The sequence below is a fragment of the Oncorhynchus clarkii genome, chromosome 27, assembly GCF_045791955.1.
Source record: "Oncorhynchus clarkii lewisi isolate Uvic-CL-2024 chromosome 27, UVic_Ocla_1.0, whole genome shotgun sequence".
Lineage (NCBI taxonomy): Eukaryota > Metazoa > Chordata > Actinopteri > Salmoniformes > Salmonidae > Oncorhynchus > Oncorhynchus clarkii.
In genome coordinates, this window is record NC_092173.1 from 38,406,757 (window position 1) to 38,424,353 (window position 17,597).

The 17,597-nt window shown below is 49.7% G+C and overlaps 1 protein-coding gene across 1 annotated transcript in view; it reads right to left on the bottom strand.

Moving 5' to 3' along the window:
* The window catches only part of LOC139385781 (cilia- and flagella-associated protein 337-like), a 57,469-nt gene that overhangs the window by 32,617 nt on the left and 7,255 nt on the right, over window positions 1–17,597 (bottom strand). Inside the window, exons 7-12 of the mRNA XM_071131032.1 lie at window positions 13,762–13,929; window positions 13,515–13,663; window positions 13,110–13,346; window positions 12,613–12,777; window positions 9,403–9,518; window positions 1,966–2,096 (exon numbers count right to left, since the gene is read on the bottom strand). Coding sequence (XP_070987133.1) covers window positions 1,966–2,096; window positions 9,403–9,518; window positions 12,613–12,777; window positions 13,110–13,346; window positions 13,515–13,663; window positions 13,762–13,929 — 966 coding nt within the window. The remainder of the gene's footprint in view (window positions 1–1,965; window positions 2,097–9,402; window positions 9,519–12,612; window positions 12,778–13,109; window positions 13,347–13,514; window positions 13,664–13,761; window positions 13,930–17,597) is intronic.

Genomic DNA, 17,597 nt, shown 5'->3' on the forward strand with positions numbered 1-17,597 from the left:
CACACAGGAGAGGCCTCTCTATAGAGATGTGTGTATTCATAAGAGTAACAAAGTAGGGGTTTAGGGCAGAACCCATTCTATAGGTCTAAGTAGGGGTTTAGAGCAGAACCCATTATATAGGTCTAAGTAGGGGTTTAGAGCAGAACCCATTCTATAGGTCTAAGTAGGGGTTTAGAGCAGAACCCATTACATAGGTCTAAGTAGGGATTTAGAGCAGAACCCATTCTATAGGTCTAAGTAGGGGTTTAGGGCAGAACCCATTCTATAGGTCTAAGTAGGGGTTTAGAGCAGAACCCATTCTATAGGTCTAAGTAGGGGTTTAGAGCAGAAACCATTCTATAGGTCTAAGTAGGGGTTTAGAGCAGAACCCATTATATAGGTCTAAGTAGGGGTTTAGAGCAGAACCCATTCTATAGGTCTAAGTAGGGGTTTAGGGCAGAACCCATTCTATAGGTCTAAGTAGGGGTTTAGAGCAGAACCCATTCTATAGGTCTAAGTAGGGGTTTAGAGCAGAACCCATTCTATAGGTCTAAGTAGGGGTTTAGAGCAGAACCCATTCTATAGGTCTAAGTAGGGGTTTAGAACAGAACCCATTCTATAGGTCTAAGTAGGGGTTTAGAGCAGAACCCATTCTATAGATCTAGAACCCTATAGGTCTAAGTAGGGGTTTAGGACAGAACCCATTCTATAGGTCTAAGTAGGGGTTTAGAGCAGAACCCATTCTATAGGTCTAAGTAGGGGTTTAGAGCAGAACCCATTCTATAGGTCTAAGTAGGGGTTTAGAGCAGAACCCCTTCTATAGGTCTAAGTAGGGGTTTAGAGCAGAACCCATTCTATAGGTCTAAGTAGGGCTTAGAGCAGAACCCATTCTATAGGTCTAAGTAGGGGTTTAGAGCAGAACCCATTCTATATATCTAGAACCCTATAGGTCTAAGTAGGGGTTTAGAGCAGAACCCATTATTTAGATCTAGAACCCTATAGGTCTAAGTAGGGGTTTAGAGCAGAACCCATTCTATAGGTCTAAGTAGGGGTTTAGAGCAGAACCCATTCTATAGGTCTAAGTAGGGTTTAGAGCAGAACCCATTCTATAGGTCTAAGTAGGGGTTTAGAGCAGAACCCATTCTATAGGTCTAAGTAGGGTTTAGAGCAGAACCCATTCTATAGGTCTAAGTAGGGTTTAGGGCAGAACCCATTCTATAGGTCTAAGTAGGGGTTTAGGGCAGAACCCATTCTATAGGTCTAAGTAGGGGTTTAGAGCAGAACCCACTCTATAGGTCTAAGTAGGGTTTAGAGCAGAACCCATTATATAGGTCTAAGTAGGGTTTAGGGCAGAACCCATTCTATAGGTCTAAGTAGGGTTTAGAGCAGAATCCTCCAGATAAGAACCAGCATCTCAAAGCTCCCGGATGTTAATGGAGGATTAGTGCAGTTAACATTAAGATTGATCTCCAAATCATTCTGGCGGGGTATTCTCTGAGGGTAAGCATTAGTGCTTAATGGTAGTCATGTTGCGCAGTCAGAGTTGAGCCTGAGTTCAGGCCTCCGCTGGGTGTGCCTGTGGGCCTGACAGGAAGATAACACACACACACAGCAGAGAGAGCGTGGGAGCTCCGTGCCTGATAACACACACACACACAGCAGAGAGAGCGTGGGAGCTCCGTGCCTGATAACACACACACACACAAAAACACGCGCGCGCGCACACACACACACACACACACACACACACACACACACACACACACACACACACACACACACACACACACACACACACACACACACACACAGCAGAGAGAGCTCCGTGCCTTTGATAACTACACCATCCACTTAACTTAACAGATATTATTTTACTTCAGTGGATTTCTTCTCTATTTCTCTCCTCCTGTTGCTTGAGTGGACAATATTTCATTCTAACACACAGAGACACATACTGTACACACAAATATACACACACACACATACCTGTGACAAGGGTTTGAGGGGGCAGGAATGCGGCACACAGGACGTCATCGTTATGCTGAACTCCTCCCTTCCACTCAGAGGGCTGAACAAAGAACTGAGAGAACGAGGGCAGTCTGAACACTGTTAACATCCTGCAGAGAGCAGGGGGGAGGTGATGGAGAGAGAGAGGGGGGGCGACGGAGAGAGAGGGTGGGGGTGATGGAGAGAGAAAGGGGGTGATGGAGAGAGAGAGAGAGGGGGGTGACGGAGAGAGAGGGGGGGGGTGACGGAGAGAGAGAGGGGGGGTGATGGAGAGAGAGAGGGGGGGCGACGGAGAGAGAGGGGGGGGGTGATGGAGAGAGAAAGGGGGTGATGGAGAGAGAGAGAGAGAGAGGGGGGTGATGGAGAGAGAGAGAGGGGGGGTGATGGAGAGAGAGAGGGGGGGGTGATGGAGCGAGAGAGAGGGGGGGTGATGGAGAGAGAGAGGGGGGGTGATGGAGAGAGAGAGAGGGGGGGTGATGGAGAGAGAGAGGGGTGATGGAGTGAGAGGGGGGGTGATGGAATGAGAGAGAGGGGTGATGGAGTGAGAGAGAGGGGTGATGGAGAGAGAGGGGTGATGGAGAGAGAGGGGGGGGGTGATGGAGTGAGAGAGAGGGGGGTGATGGAGAGAGAGAGGGGGGGGTGATGGAGAGAGAGAGGGGGGGTGATGGAGAGAGAGGGGGGGGTGATGGAGAGAGAGGGGGAGTGATGGAGAGAGAGAGAGGGGGGGTGATGGAGAGAGAGGGGGGGTGATGGAGTGAGAGAGAGGGGTGATGGAGAGAGAGAGAGGGGTGATGGAGAGAGAGAGGGGGGTGATGGAGAGAGAGAGAGGGGTGATGGAGCAAGAGAGGGGGTGATGGAGTGAGAGAGAGGGGGGGTGACGGAGAGAGAGAGGGGGGGTGATGGAGAGAGAGAGAGAGGGGGGATGGAGAGAGAGGGGGGGGGGTGATGGAGAGAGAGGGGGGGGGTGATGGAGAGAGAGAGGGGGGGTGATGGAGAGAGAGAGAGGGGTGACGGAGAGAGAGAGGGGGGGTGATGGAGAGAGAGAGGGGGGGGTGATGGAGAGAGAGAGAGGGGCGGTTGATGGAGAGAGAGAGGGGGAGGTGATGGAGAGAGAGAGGGGGGGTGATGGAGAGAGAGAGGGGGAGGTGATGGAGAGAGAGAGGGGGGGTGATGGAGAGAGAGAGGGGGGTGATGGAGAGAGAGAGGGGGTGATGGAGAGAGAGAGGGGTGATGGAGTGAGAGAGGGGGGATGATGGAGAGAGAGAGGGGGGGTGATGGAGAGGGAGAGAGGGGTGATGGAGAGAGAGGGGGGTGATGGAGAGAGAGAGAGGGGTGATGGAGAGAGAGAGGGGGAGGTGATGGAGAGAGAGGGGGGGGATGATGGAGAGAGAGAGGGTGGGTGATGGAGAGAGAGAGAGGGGTGACGGAGAGAGGGGGGGGGGGTGATGGAGAGAGAGAGGGGGGGGTGATGGAGAGAGAGAGAGGGGCGGGTGATGGAGAGAGAGAGGGGGAGGTGATGGAGAGAGAGAGGGGGGGTGATGGAGAGAGAGAGGGGGAGGTGATGGAGAGAGAGAGGGGGGTGATGGAGAGAGAGAGGGGGGTGATGGAGAGAGAGAGGGGGTGATGGAGAGAGAGAGAGGGGTGATGGAGTGAGAGAGGGGGGGTGATGGAGAGAGAGAGGGGGGGTGATGGAGAGGGAGAGAGGGGTGATGGAGAGAGAGGGGGGGTGATGGAGAGAAAGAGAGGGGTGATGGAGAGAGAGAGGGGGAGGTGATGGAGAGAGAGGGGGTGGGATAATGGAGAGAGAGAGGGTGGGTGATGGAGAGAGAGAGAGGGGTGATGGAGAGAGAGGGGGGGTGATGGAGAGAGAGAGAGAGGGGTGATGGAGAGAGAGGGGGGGTGACGGAGAGAGAGAGGGGGGGTGATGGAGAGAGAGAGGGGTGACGGAGAGAGAGAGGGGTGACGGAGAGAGAGAGGGGGGGTGATGAGGAGAGAGAGAGGGGTGATGGAGAGAGAAGGGGGGGGTGATGGAGAGAGAGAGGGGGGGTGATGGAGAGAGAGAGAGGGGTGATGGAGAGAGGGGGGGGTGATGGAGAGAGAGAGAGAGGGGTGATGGAGAGAGAGGGGGGGTGACGGAGAGAGAGAGGGGGGGTGATGGAGAGAGAGAGAGGGGTGATGGAGAGAGAGAGAGGGGTGATGGAGAGAGAGAGAGGGGTGATGGAGAGAGAGAGGGGTGATGGAGAGAGAGGGGGGGTGATAGAGAGAGAGAGGGGTGATGGAGAGAGGGGGGGGTGATGGAGAGAGAGAGAGGGGTGATGGAGAGAGAGAGGGGGAGGTGATGGAGAGAGAGGGGGGGGGGTGATGGAGAGAGAGGGGGGGGTGATGGAGAGAGGGGGGGGTGATGGAGAGAGAGAGAGAGGGGTGATGGAGAGAGAGGGGGGGTGACGGAGAGAGAGAGGGGGGGTGATGGAGAGAGAGAGAGGGGTGATGGAGAGAGAGAGAGGGGTGATGGAGAGAGAGAGAGGGGTGATGGAGAGAGAGAGGGGTGATGGAGAGAGAGGGGGGGTGATAGAGAGAGAGAGGGGTGATGGAGAGAGGGGGGGGTGATGGAGAGAGAGAGAGGGGTGATGGAGAGAGAGAGGGGGAGGTGATGGAGAGAGAGGGGGGGGGGTGATGGAGAGAGAGGGGGGGGTGATGGAGAGAGAGAGGGGGTGATGGAGAGAGAGAGAGGGGGGATGGAGTGAGAGAGGGGGGATGATGGAGAGAGAGAGGGTGGGTGATGGAGAGAGAGAGAGGGGTGATGGAGAGAGAGGGGGGGTGACGGAGAGAGAGAGGGGGGGTGATGGAGAGAGAGAGGGGTGACGAAGAGAGAGAGGGGTGACGGAGAGAGAGAGGGGGGGTGATGAGGAGAGAGAGAGGGGTGATGGAGAGAGAAAGGGGGGGTGACGGAGAGAGAGAGGGGGGTGATGGAGAGAGAGAGGGGGGTTATGGAGAGAGAGAGGGGGGGTGATGGAGAGAGAGAGAGGGGGGGTGATGGAGAGAGAGAGAGAGAGAGAGGGGTGATGGAGAGAGAGGGGGGGGGTGATGGAGAGAGAGAGGGGTGATGGAGAGAGAGAGGGGTGATGGAGAGAGAGGGGGGGTGATAGAGAGAGAGAGGGGTGATGGAGAGAGAGGGGGGGTGATGGAGAGCGAGAGAGGGGTGATGGAGAGAGAGGGGGGGTGATGGAGAGAGAGGGGGGTGATGGAGAGAGAGAGAGGGGTGATGGAGAGAGAGAGAGGGGTGATGGAGAGAGAGAGAGGGGTGATGGAGAGAGAGAGAGGGGTGATGGAGAGAGAGGGGGGGTGATAGAGAGAGAGAGGGGTGATGGAGAGAGAGGGGGGGTGATAGAGAGAGAGGGGTGATGGAGAGAGAGGGGGGGTGATGGAGAGAGAGGGGGGGTGATAGAGAGAGAGGGGTGATGGAGAGAGAGGGGGGGTGATGGAGAGAGAGAGAGGGGTGATGGAGAGAGAGATTGGTGATGGAGAGAGAGAGGGGTGATGGAGAGAGAGAGAGGGGTGATGGAGAGAGAGAGAGGGGTGATGGAGAGAGAGGGGGGGGTGACGGAGAGAGAGAGAGAGAGAGAGGGGGGGGTGACAGAGAGAGAGAGAGAGAGAGAGGGGGGGTGACAGAGAGAGAGAGAGAGAGAGAGAGAGAGAGAGAAGGGGGGTGACGGAGAGAGAGAGAGAGAGAGAGAGAGAGAGAGGGGTGATGGAAAGAGAGAGAGAGAGGGGGGGTGACGGAGTGAGAGAGAGGGGGTGATGGAGAGAGAGAGAGAGAGACAGAGAGTGACTGATGTAAAACTGGGATAAACGCCAACGTTCTGTACATTACCTTGGAAAGAACTCCACAAAGGGACCCTGCTCCGCATCATCCATTACTCACAGAACGTTAGCGTTTATCCCTTACATATCACACTGTTAAAGCTACTGTTCCTGGGTCTGTCGTTAACACTCTGTTATAACTACTGTTCCTGGGTTTGTCATTAACACTCTGTTATAACTACTGTTCCTGGGTCTGTCGTTAACACTCTGTAATAACTTCTGTTCCTGACTGACATAAAGACAGACATAAAGACAGACAGACATAAAGACTGACTGACTGACTGACTGACTGACTGTCTGACTGACTGACTGACTGACTGAAATAAAGACAGACTGACTGACTGACATAAAGACAGACTGACTGACTGACATAAAGACAGACTGACTGACATAAAGACAGACTGACTGACTGACTGACTGACTGACTGACTGACTGACTGACTGACTGACTGACTGACATAAAGACAGACTGACTGACTGACATAAAGACAGACCGACTAACTGACATGAAGAAAGACTGACTGACAGACTGACATAAAGACAGACTGACTGACATGAAGACAGACTGACTGACTGACTGACTGACATGAAGACAGACTGACTGACAGACTGACATAAAGACAGACTGACTGACATAAAGACAGACTGACTGACTGACATGAAGACAGACTGACAGACTGACTGACTGACTGACATGAAGACAGACTGACTGACAGATTGACATAAAGACAGACTGACTGACATGAAGACAGACTGACTGTGTCACGCCCTGACCGTAGAGAAGCCTTGTTTCTCTATGGTGTAGTAGGTCAGGGCGTGACTAGGGGGTATTCTAGTATATAATTTCTATGTTGTGTTCTAGTTTATATTTTCTATGTTGGTGTTTTGATTCCCAATTAGGGGCATTTGGTAATCGTTCTCTCTAATTGGGGATCATATTTAAGTAGCTATTTTTCCCACCTGTGTTTGTGGGATATTGTTTTTTGTTTGTGCATGTGCACCACGTAGTCACGTTTCGTTGTTCGTTTATTGTTCGTAATAATGGAGGACAGCGACGACGCCAGGGTTCGCGTCCACAGAAAGCCCAAGGACAACCCCAAGATTTTATGGAGGGGGCACAAGGGGTGGCCGGCTGAGCCGCGGGAAGAGCCCAAGGAGTAGGCGATAGAGATGTGGTCAGTCGACCCAAGGAGAGTGCCAGAGCCCACATGGGAGTCAATGGAACAGTGTGAGGAAGGATACCGGAGAATGAAGTTGGCTAGGAGTATGGAGTTGGCTTGGAGAATGGAGTTGGCTAGGAGTATGGAGTTGGCTAGGAGTATGGAGTTGGCTAGGAGTATGGAGTTGGCTAGGAGTATGGAGTTGGCTTGGAGAATGGAGTTGGCTTGGAGTATGGAGTTGGCTTGGAGAATGGAGTTGGCTAGGAGTATGGAGTTGGCTTGGAGAATGGAGTTGGCTAGGAGTATGGAGTTGGCTAGGAGTATGGAGTTGGCTTGGAGAATGGAGTTGGCTAGGAGTATGGAGTTGGCTAGGAGTATGGAGTTGGCTTGGAGAATGGAGTTGGCTAGGAGTATGGAGTTGGCTAGGAGTATGGAGTTGGGTAGGAGTATGGAGTTGGCTATTAGAATGGAGTTGGCTAGGAGTATGGAGTTGGCTAGGAGTATGGAGTTGGCTAGGAGTATGGAGTTGGCTAGGAGTATGGAGTTGGCTAGGAGAATGGAGTTGGCTAGGAGTATGCGGCAGCGCCAGTATGGAGTTGGCTAGGAGAATGGAGTTGGCTAGGAGTATGGAGTTGGCTAGGAGTATGGAGTTGGCTAAGAGTATGGAGTTGGCTAGGAGAATGGAGTTGGCTAGGAGAATGGAGTTGGCTAGGAGTATGGAGTTGGCTAGGAGTATGGAGTTGGCTAGGAGAATGGAGTTGGCTAGGAGAATGGAGTTGGCTAGGAGAATGGAGTTGGCTAGGAGTATGGAGTTGGCTAGGAGTATGGAGTTGGCTAGGAGAATGGAGTTGGCTAGGAGTATGCGGCAGCGCCAGCGTGCTGAAGAGTGGGTCATCAGTCCGGTGCCATATGTGACGGCTCCACGCACCAGATCTCCAGTTCGCCTCCTCAGCCCGCTATGTCCTGTACCGGTTCCTCGCACTCGCCATGAGGAGCGTGTCGTCAGTCCGCTGCCAAAGACACCCCAAGATTATCATTTTTTGGGGTGGGGGGAGGCACATGGAGCTGGCAGTCGAGCAGTGGAGAGTGCCAGAGCCTGTGTGGGAGTCGGAGGAGGAATTCGATGAAAGATTCCGGAGAGAGATGGTAGCGATGAGAATACTGCAGCACACTCGTCCTGAAGTGCGTGTCCCCAGTCCGGTACGTCTTGTGCCAGCTCCCCGCACTCTCCCTGAAGGGCCAGAGACCATCAGGGAGACGATGGAGAAGTTGGGAGAGAGAGAGAGAGAGAGAGAGAGAGAGAGGAGAGAGAGATGTTGTGCAAGTGTGTTCTGCTCAACATTCGATCCGGTTAGCAGTCTGGTGAAACCTGTACCGGCTCCACACATCTGGACTCCAGTGCGCCTCCCCAGTCCGGTACGTCCTGTGTCTTCTCCCAGCACTCGCCCGGAAGTGTGTGTCACCAGTCCGGTGCCACCTGTACCGGCTCTACGCACTAGGCCTCCAGTGCGCATTCACGGTCCAGAGCTTCCGGCGACGGTTCCCAGTCCAGAGCTTCCGGCAACGGTTCCCAGTCCAGAGCTTCCGGCAACGGTTCCCAGTCCAGAGCTTCCGGTAAAGGTTCCCAGTCCAGAGCTTCCGGCGACGGTCCGGAATCTCTTGCGATGGTCCACGTTCCGGGACCTCCTGCGACGGTCCACGGTCCGGAACCTCCTGCGACGGTCCACGGTCCAGAGCTTCCAGGAAAGGCGGCCAGTCCTGAGCAGGAGATTTCCTCTGCGCCGGTGTCCAGTCCAGCTCCAAGGCGGGAGCCATCCTCTGCGCCGGTGGCCAGTCCAGGCACGGCGTATAGCCTGGCGCCATGGTCTGATCCGGGGTCTGGGGGGGGGGGATACGACCCGCACCGGAGGCCCCACCAAACCCCCTCCCATTTTGTTTCAGGTTTTGCGGCAGGAGTCCGCACCTTTGGGGGGGTACTGTCACGCCCTGACCATAGAGAGACCTTGTTTCTCTATGGTGTAGTAGGTCAGGGCGTGACTAGGGGGTATTCTAGTTTATAATTTCTATGTTGTGTTCTAGTTTATATTTTCTATGTTGGTGTTTTGTATGATTCCCAATTAGAGGCAGCTGGTAATCGTTCTCTCTAATTGGGGATCATATTTAAGTAGCTTCTTTTTCACACCTGTGTTTGTGGGATATTGTTTTGTGTTTGTGCATGTGCACCACGTAGTCACGTTTCGTTGTTCGTTTATTGATTTATTGTTTTTGCTTTAAGTTTCACTTTGAATTAAATATGTGGAACTCCGCTGCGCCTTGGTCCCGTTCTTACGGCAACCGTGACAGACTGACAGACATGACTGTTGAATGTCAGAAATTAGGTCTTAGAGGGACACACCTCTCCCAGCCCATGACCAGCACGGTTCTCTTCAGCACTAGAACCTGGGAGATGTCCACGGCCTGGTCACGGCCCGCATTCAGCCTGTGGTGACAGTGCCCGTTAAAGTCCCAGATCTAGAACCACACAGTTAGAACCACAGAGTTAGAACCAAGAAATACAGATCTAGAACCTAGAACAGACACCCCATCAAATTGACACCACCAGGTTAACATCCAAAACCAGGAGTCAAGGGGACAGAGACATTTACCACTGAGACAGACACCCTGACAAATATAAAGAGACAGAGACATTTACCACTGAGACAGACACCCTGACAAACATAAAGAGACAGAGACATTTACCACTGAGACAGACACCCTGACAAACATAAAGAGAGAGAGACATTTACCACTGAGACAGACACCCTGACAAACATAAAGAGACAGAGACATTTACCACTGAGACAGACACCCTGACAAACATAAAGAGACAGACACCAACTCTAAACTTCCAGAAGGACAGACACCAACTCTAGACTAACAGAAGGACAGAGACCAACTCTAGACTAACAGAAGGACAGAGACCAACTCTAGACTAACAGAAGGACAGAGACCAACTCTAGACTAACAGAAGGACAGACACCAACTCTAGACTAACAGAAGGACAGACACCAACTCAAATGTAGACAGACAGACAGACCTACGGACGGACGGACGGACGGACAGACAGATAAACACACACTCCCCCGGGGGGTTCGGACACAAACACAAGTAAACACAGTCGGTAGTCAGCAGACCAGAAAACACCTGACACAACAGAAATACTAGCAGAGAAGATGAAACACGTTTCACAGAGAGTCAAGTGTCAGATAGCCTCCGCCCAACACTGCTTCAGATAGCCTCTGCCCAACACTGCTTCAGCTGCCTCCGCCCAACACTGCTTCAGCTGCCTCCGCCCAACACTGCTTCAGCTGCCTCCGCCCAACACTGCTTCAGCTGCCTCCGCCCAACACTGCTTCAGCAGCCTCCGCCCAACACTGCTTCAGCTGCCTCCACCCAACACTGCTTCAGCTGCCTCCACCCAACACTGCTTCAGCTGCCTGCACCCAACACTGCTTCAGCTGCCTCCACCCAACACTGCTTCAGCTGCCTCCACCCAACACTGCTTCAGATAGCCTCCGCCCAACACTGCTTCAGCTGCCTCCGCCCAACACTGCTTCAGATAGCCTCCGCCCAACACTGCTTCAGCTGCCTCCACCCAACACTGCTTCAGCTAGCCTCCGCCCAACACTGCTTCAGCTGCCTCCGCCCAACACTGCTTCAGCTGCCTCCGCCCAACACTACTTCAGATAGCCTCCGCCCAACACTGCTTCAGATAGCCTCCGCCCATCACTGCTTCAGCTGCCTCCACCCAACACTGCTTCAGATAGCCTCCGCCCAACACTACTTCAGATAGCCTCCGCCCAACACTGCTTCAGATAGCCTCCGCCCATCACTGCTTCAGCTGCCTCCACCCAACACTGCTTCAGCTAGCCTCCACCCAACACTGCTTCAGCTAGCCTCCGCCCAACACTACTTCAGATAGCCTCCGCCCAACACTGCTTCAGATAGCCTCCGCCCAACACTGCTTCAGCTGCCTCCACCCAACACTGCTTCAGATAGCCTCCGCCCAACACTGCTTCAGATAGCCTCCGCCCAACACTGCTTCAGATAGCCTCCACCCAACACTGCTTCAGCTAGCCTCCGCCCAACACTACTTCAGATAGCCTCCGCCCAACACTACTTCAGATAGCCTCCACCCAACACTGCTTCAGCTGCCTCCGCCCAACACTGCTTCAGCTGCCTCCACCCAACACTGCTTCAGCTGCCTCCACCCAACACTGCTTCAGCTAGCCTCCGCCTAAAACTTCCACACGTCAGGGGTCACACTGACTGGACTCAATCAACAAACAGTCTCATAACACAATTCTACTGTAATCTATTCTATTTCACCCAATTCTTCGATTTCAAAACAACAATATATTTAAGGTCCCTTCTATTGAAGATGGTATTATTGAACATTTGTAATATCTACACTATCGTTCAAAAGTTTGGGGTCACTTAGAAATGCCCTTGTTTTTTTAAAGAAAAGCGCATTTTTTGGTCCATTAAAATAACATCAAATTGATCAGAAATACAGTGTAGACATTGTTAATGTTGTAAATGACTATTGTAGCTGGAAACGGCAGATTTTTTATGGAATATCTACATAGGCGTACAGAGGCCCATTATCAGCAACCATCACTCCTGTGTTCCAGTGGCATGTTGTGTTAGCTAACATGCTGTGTTTGCTTCATTAAATAGTACCCACAAAACACTAGTCTCAACGTCAACAGTGAAGAAGTGACTCCTGGATGATGGGCTTCTAGGCAGAGTTGCAAAGAAAAAGCCATATCTCAGACTGGCCAAGAAAAGATTAAGATGGGCAAAAGAACACAGACACTGGACAGAGGAACTCTGACTAGAAGGCCAGCATCCCGGAATCGCCTCTTCACTGTTGACGTTGAGACTGGACAGAGGAACTCTGCCTAGAAGGCCAGCATCCCGGAGTCGCCTCTTCACTGTTGACGTTGAGACTGGACAGAGGAACTCTGCCTAGAAGGCCAGCATCCCGGAGTCGCCTCTTCACTGTTGACATTGAGACTTGTGTTTTGCGGGTATGGTACTATGTAATGAAGCTGCCAGTTGAGGACTTGTGAGGCATCAGTTGTCATCTGTACTAACATAATTGCAAAAGGGTTTTCTAGTGATCAATTAACCTTTAAAATTATACATTTGGAATAGCTAACACAACGTGCCATTGGAGCACAGGAGTGATGGTTGCTGATAATGGGCCTCTGTACACCTATCTAGATATTACATTAAAAATCAGCCGTTTCCAGCTACAATAGTCATTTACTACATTAACAATGTCTACACTGTATTTCTGATCAATTTGATGTTATTTTAATGGACCAAAAAAAAATGTGCTTTTCTTTCAAAAACAAGGAAATGTCTAAGTGACCTCAAACTTTTGAACGGTAGTGTGTATGTACAGTATGTATCTGTGGATGTAACTATGGTTATTAGTTACACCTACATATTCTACACAATGACCACTGCAGATTGGAATGGAACAATATTCACATCTTAGGGTTTATCTATTTCCTGCTTATGGCGACGGCCTGTGTCAATTAATGTAACGAGCGACCTTGACTACTCCGTCTGTGCCGGCGGTGAACAAGCGTGTCTGTGTCCCATCCAGCGCCATGGTGGAGATCTCAGCATCACCATGACAACGGTGGAACTGCTTGACCTTCTGACCTGTGTCCACCAGCCAACAGATCACTGAGGAGCCAGAGTCACTGCTGATCACCTGAGAGACAGAGAGGGGGGTAGAGAAAGAGAGAGAGAAGGGGGAGACAGAGAGGGGGGAGAGAGAGACAGGGAGAGAGATGGGGGGAGAGAGACAGGAAGAGAGAGGGGGGTAGACAGAGAGGGGGGAGAGAGAGACAGGGAGAGAGAGGGGTAGACAGAGAGCGGGGAGAGAGAGAGAGGGGGGAGAGAGACAGAGAGAGAAAGGGGGGAGAGAAGGGGGGGCGGGGGGAGAGAGAGAGAGGGGGGGAGAGATAGGGGGTGAGGAGAGAAAAAGCATTATCGTGGTTCCTGTCTAGATGTAGGTGACTGTGCATGTTCCTGTGTGTGTACCTGTCTGAACAGGCTGTTATAGAGGACACAGGTGACAGAGTTCTCATGGCTGGTGACTCTCCTCCCCTCCTCTCTCTTGGCTTCCATGAGGAGGAGCAGACTGTTGAAGGAGAGGAGGAGGCGTGAGCGCTCCTCACTGAGGAACAGAAGAGTGTGACACTCCTCCTGTGTCTTGGGGAAGATGCCAGCGATACGCTGAATACACAGCTGACTAGCCACATCCCACAACCTCAGCACCTGAGAGAAGGAAGAGACGGTTGTCTTAACGTCTTCAACACGCATGTAGAAATAAGTCTCATCTTCATCATTTAGAGGAAGTCACATTTCATCTAATGCACGTCTTTGACACATAACAACGTCCCAATCCTACACACAGTCTCCACGTCTCTTCTCTTCCTCTCTCACCTTGTCCTTGGAGAAGCTGATCAGCTGTTTCTTGCCCACTATGAAGCGTACGGCTGTAACACTGCTCATGTGACCTCGGAGAACACCCACTGGTTTAGAGATGACATAGGGGTTCCACAGCAGCACCTTGTTGTCTATACCTGCGGTGGCTGCAACCAATCAGAGAGAAGGATGTTTAGTGCCTGCATTGGATACAACCAATGAGAAGTAAGGATAGATGTTATAACTTGGTAGGACTTGTGAGTGCCTATCAAATTCATCCCAGAGTGATGGTCCAGGTCATTGGTTCCTTTCTCCGTGTGGAAGGCGGTGACTCTGAGGGGCTCGCCCTCTTTCTCCCTCCAGCCAATCACCATGCTACTCTGGGGGCTGGTGCTGCACGACAACAACGCCTCCAGAGAGCCCAGGAAACGCACTGCAGGTAACAGGAAGTACAGGTGTAAGATGAGGTGTTTTATGAGTAGAAACAGGTGAGTAAAGTGAAAAGGAGAGGGGTGAGGAGAGAGGGAGAGGAGGAAGATAAACAGTGGATAACCAGCTAGATACAGTGCCTTGCGAAAGTATTCGGCCCCCTTGAACTTTGCGACCTTTTGCCACATTTCAGGCTTCAAACATAAAGATATAAAACTGTATTTTTTTGTGAAGAATCAACAACAAGTGGGACACAATCATGAAGTGGAACGACATTTATTGGATATTTCAAACTTTTTTAACATATCAAAAACTGAAAAATTGGGGGTGCAAAATTATTCAGCCCCCTTAAGTTAATACTTTGTAGCGCCACCTTTTGCTGCGATTACAGCTGTAAGTCGCTTGGGGTGTCTCTATCAGTTTTGCACATCGAGAGACTGAAATGTTTTCCCATTACTCCTTGCAAAACAGCTCGAGCTCAGTGAGGTTGGATGGAGAGCATTTGTGAACAGCAGTTTTCAGTTCTTTCCACAGATTCTCAATTGGATTCAGGTCTGGACTTTGACTTGGCCATTCTAACACCTGGATATGTTTATTATTGAACCATTCCATTGTAGATTTTGCTTTATGTTTTGGATCATTGTCTTGTTGGAAGACAAATCTCCGTCCCAGTCTCAGGTCTTTTGCAGACTCCATCAGGTTTTCTTCCAGAATGGTCCTGTATTTGGCTCCATCCATCTTCCCATCAATTTTAACCATCTTCCCTGTCCCTGCTGAAGAAAAGCAGGCCCAAACCATGATGCTGCCACCACCATGTTTGACAGTGGGGATGGTGTGTTCAGGGTGATGAGCTGTGTTGCTTTTACGCCAAACATAACGTTTTGCATTGTTGCCAAAAAGTTCCATTTTGGTTTCATCTGACCAGAGCACCTTCTTCCACATGTTTGGTGTGTCTCCCAGGTGGCTTGTGGCAAACTTTAAACAACACTTTTTATGGATATCTTTAAGAAATGGCTTTCTTCTTGCCACTCTTCCATAAAGGCCAGATTTGTGCAATATACGACTGATTGTTGTCCTATGGACAGAGTCTCCCACCTCAGCTGTAGATCTCTGCAGTTCATCCAGAGTGATCATGGGCCTCTTGGCTGCATCTCTGATCAGTCTTCTCCTTGTATGAGCTGAAAGTTTATAGGGACAGCCAGGTCTTGGTAGATTTGCAGTGGTCTGATACTCCTTCCATTTCAATATTATCGCTTGCACAGTGCTCCTTGGGATGTTTAAAGCTTGGGAAATCTTTTTGTATCCAAATCCGGCTTTAAACTTCTTCACAACAGTATCTCGGACCTGCCTGGTGTGTTCCTTGTTCTTCATGATGCTCTCTGCGCTTTTAACGGACCTCTGAGACTATCACAGTGCAGGTGCATTTATACGGAGACTTGATTACACACAGGTGGATTGTATTTATCATAATTAGTCATTTAGGTCAACATTGGATCATTCAGAGATCCTCACTGAACTTCTGGAGAGAGTTTGCTGCACTGAAAGTAAAGGGGCTGAATAATTTTGCACGCCCAATTTTTCAGTTTTTGTTTTGTTAAAAAAGTTTGAAATATCCAATAAATGTCGTTCCACTTCATGATTGTGTCCCACTTGTTGTTGATTCTTCACAAAAAATACAGTTTTATATCTTTATGTTTGAAGCCTGAAAGGTCGCAAAGTTCAAGGGGGGCGAATACTTTCGCAAGGCACTGTATATTGACTAAGCTGCCCTACATACAGAGAGCTTTCAAATCATGTTTTTGTTACAGCTGACATACACACACAGAGTCAGTTTTACTGTCAGACCCAGTGTGTCATCTCAGGGACAGGATGGGTGACGAGAGTGTAAAATGAGCATCATCAAAAATAACACAAGTTCAGTTGGAGTGTGTTCTCTGTTGACTGTGAGAAGTCATGCGGCATCATCTATCCCTCTCTCATCTCTCCCTTCCTCTCTCTCGCCACCTCTCTCTCCCTCTTTTCCAAATGTCCTCTCTCTCTCTCTCTCTCTCTCTCTCTCTCTCTCTGTCTCTCTATCACTCTCTGTCTGTCTCTCTCTGTCTCTCTTGAGTCTCTTGTCTCTCTCTCTGTCTCTCGGCTCGTGGTTTGGGGGTATGATAAACCCTCATGTCTAATCATGAAACAGCCACTGTTTCTGAACTTCAGAAGAACACCAATTTGCACCCCAGAGATACACACACACACACAGATATAAATATACACACACACATAGACACGCATGCACAGATGCACACAGGAACACACACACTCTGCCTGTAAAATGTCAATTAGCTAATCCTTTTTATGTTCCCCTGTCATCTCCTTTGTTCCCTTTTGTTATTTAATTGTTTGTTGTTGTGGTAACACTTTACTTGACACCCAGCTTCATAACACTTTATACACGGTCATAACCATGTCATAATATGTCATAACCGTGTCATAATATGTCATAACACATCCATAATATGTCACAACACTTCATAACACAGTCATAACCATGTCATAATATGTCATAACCATGTCATAATGTCATAACCATGTCATAATGTCATAACCATGTCAATGTCATAACCATGTCATAATGTCATAACCGTGTCATAATATGTCATAACACATCCATAATATGTCACAACACTTTATAACACAGTCATAACCATGTCATAATATTTCATAACCATGTCATAATATGTCATAACCATGTCATAATGTCATAACCATGTCATAATATGTCATAGCCATGTCATAATATGTCATAACCATGTCATATGTCATAACCATGTCATAATATGTCATAACCATGTCATAGTATGTCATAACACTCTATACACGGTCATAACCATACAAGCATTCCACTAATGACATCTGCTAAACATGCATATGTGACCAACAAAATTTGATCTGATTTCATAACGCGGTCATAACGCGGTCATAACGCGGTCATAACGTGGTCATAACACGGTCATAACACGGTCATAACGCGGTCATAACACATATATTCAGACCTGTTGCGTTATTTTATGGCTGGTTATGACACCTACATAAGAGTGTAAAACCTACCACACAAGGCCAAACATTCCATTACACCGTAGCCTACATGTGTCAACTGTATGTTTATGTTATATAACATTTTCTGAAATTGACCATATTCAATTATCATTGTAATTGTGCACACGTTGATGTCAGACATGCACCTACCCCAAAGCTCTGTTGCTGATGACTGGGATGAATGCAGGAGCAGAGTTCAGGAGCAGGACGAGACACCCTCTTTGTGACTGATGACTGATATTAGGGCATGTACGTGATAGGACTATCTGGCTGATATGATTATGATGTCATAATGCTTCTTCACAATGTCATAAAGTGTATGTTCTTAGTCCAAGTAAAGTGACACAGGATGGTCATAATGTGTCATAAAGTGTATTTTCTTAGTCCAAGTAAAGTGACACAGGATGGTCATAATGCGTCATAAAGTGTATTTTCTTAGTCCAAGTAAAGTGACACAGGATGGTCATAATGCATCATAAAGTGTATTTTCTTCAAGTTATTTCAAATATGATTTAAAAAAAAAACATGACTATAAAGAATTAATTAAAGCAACAACAAAGGATTTAAGTAACAAACGTTCAACCGAAA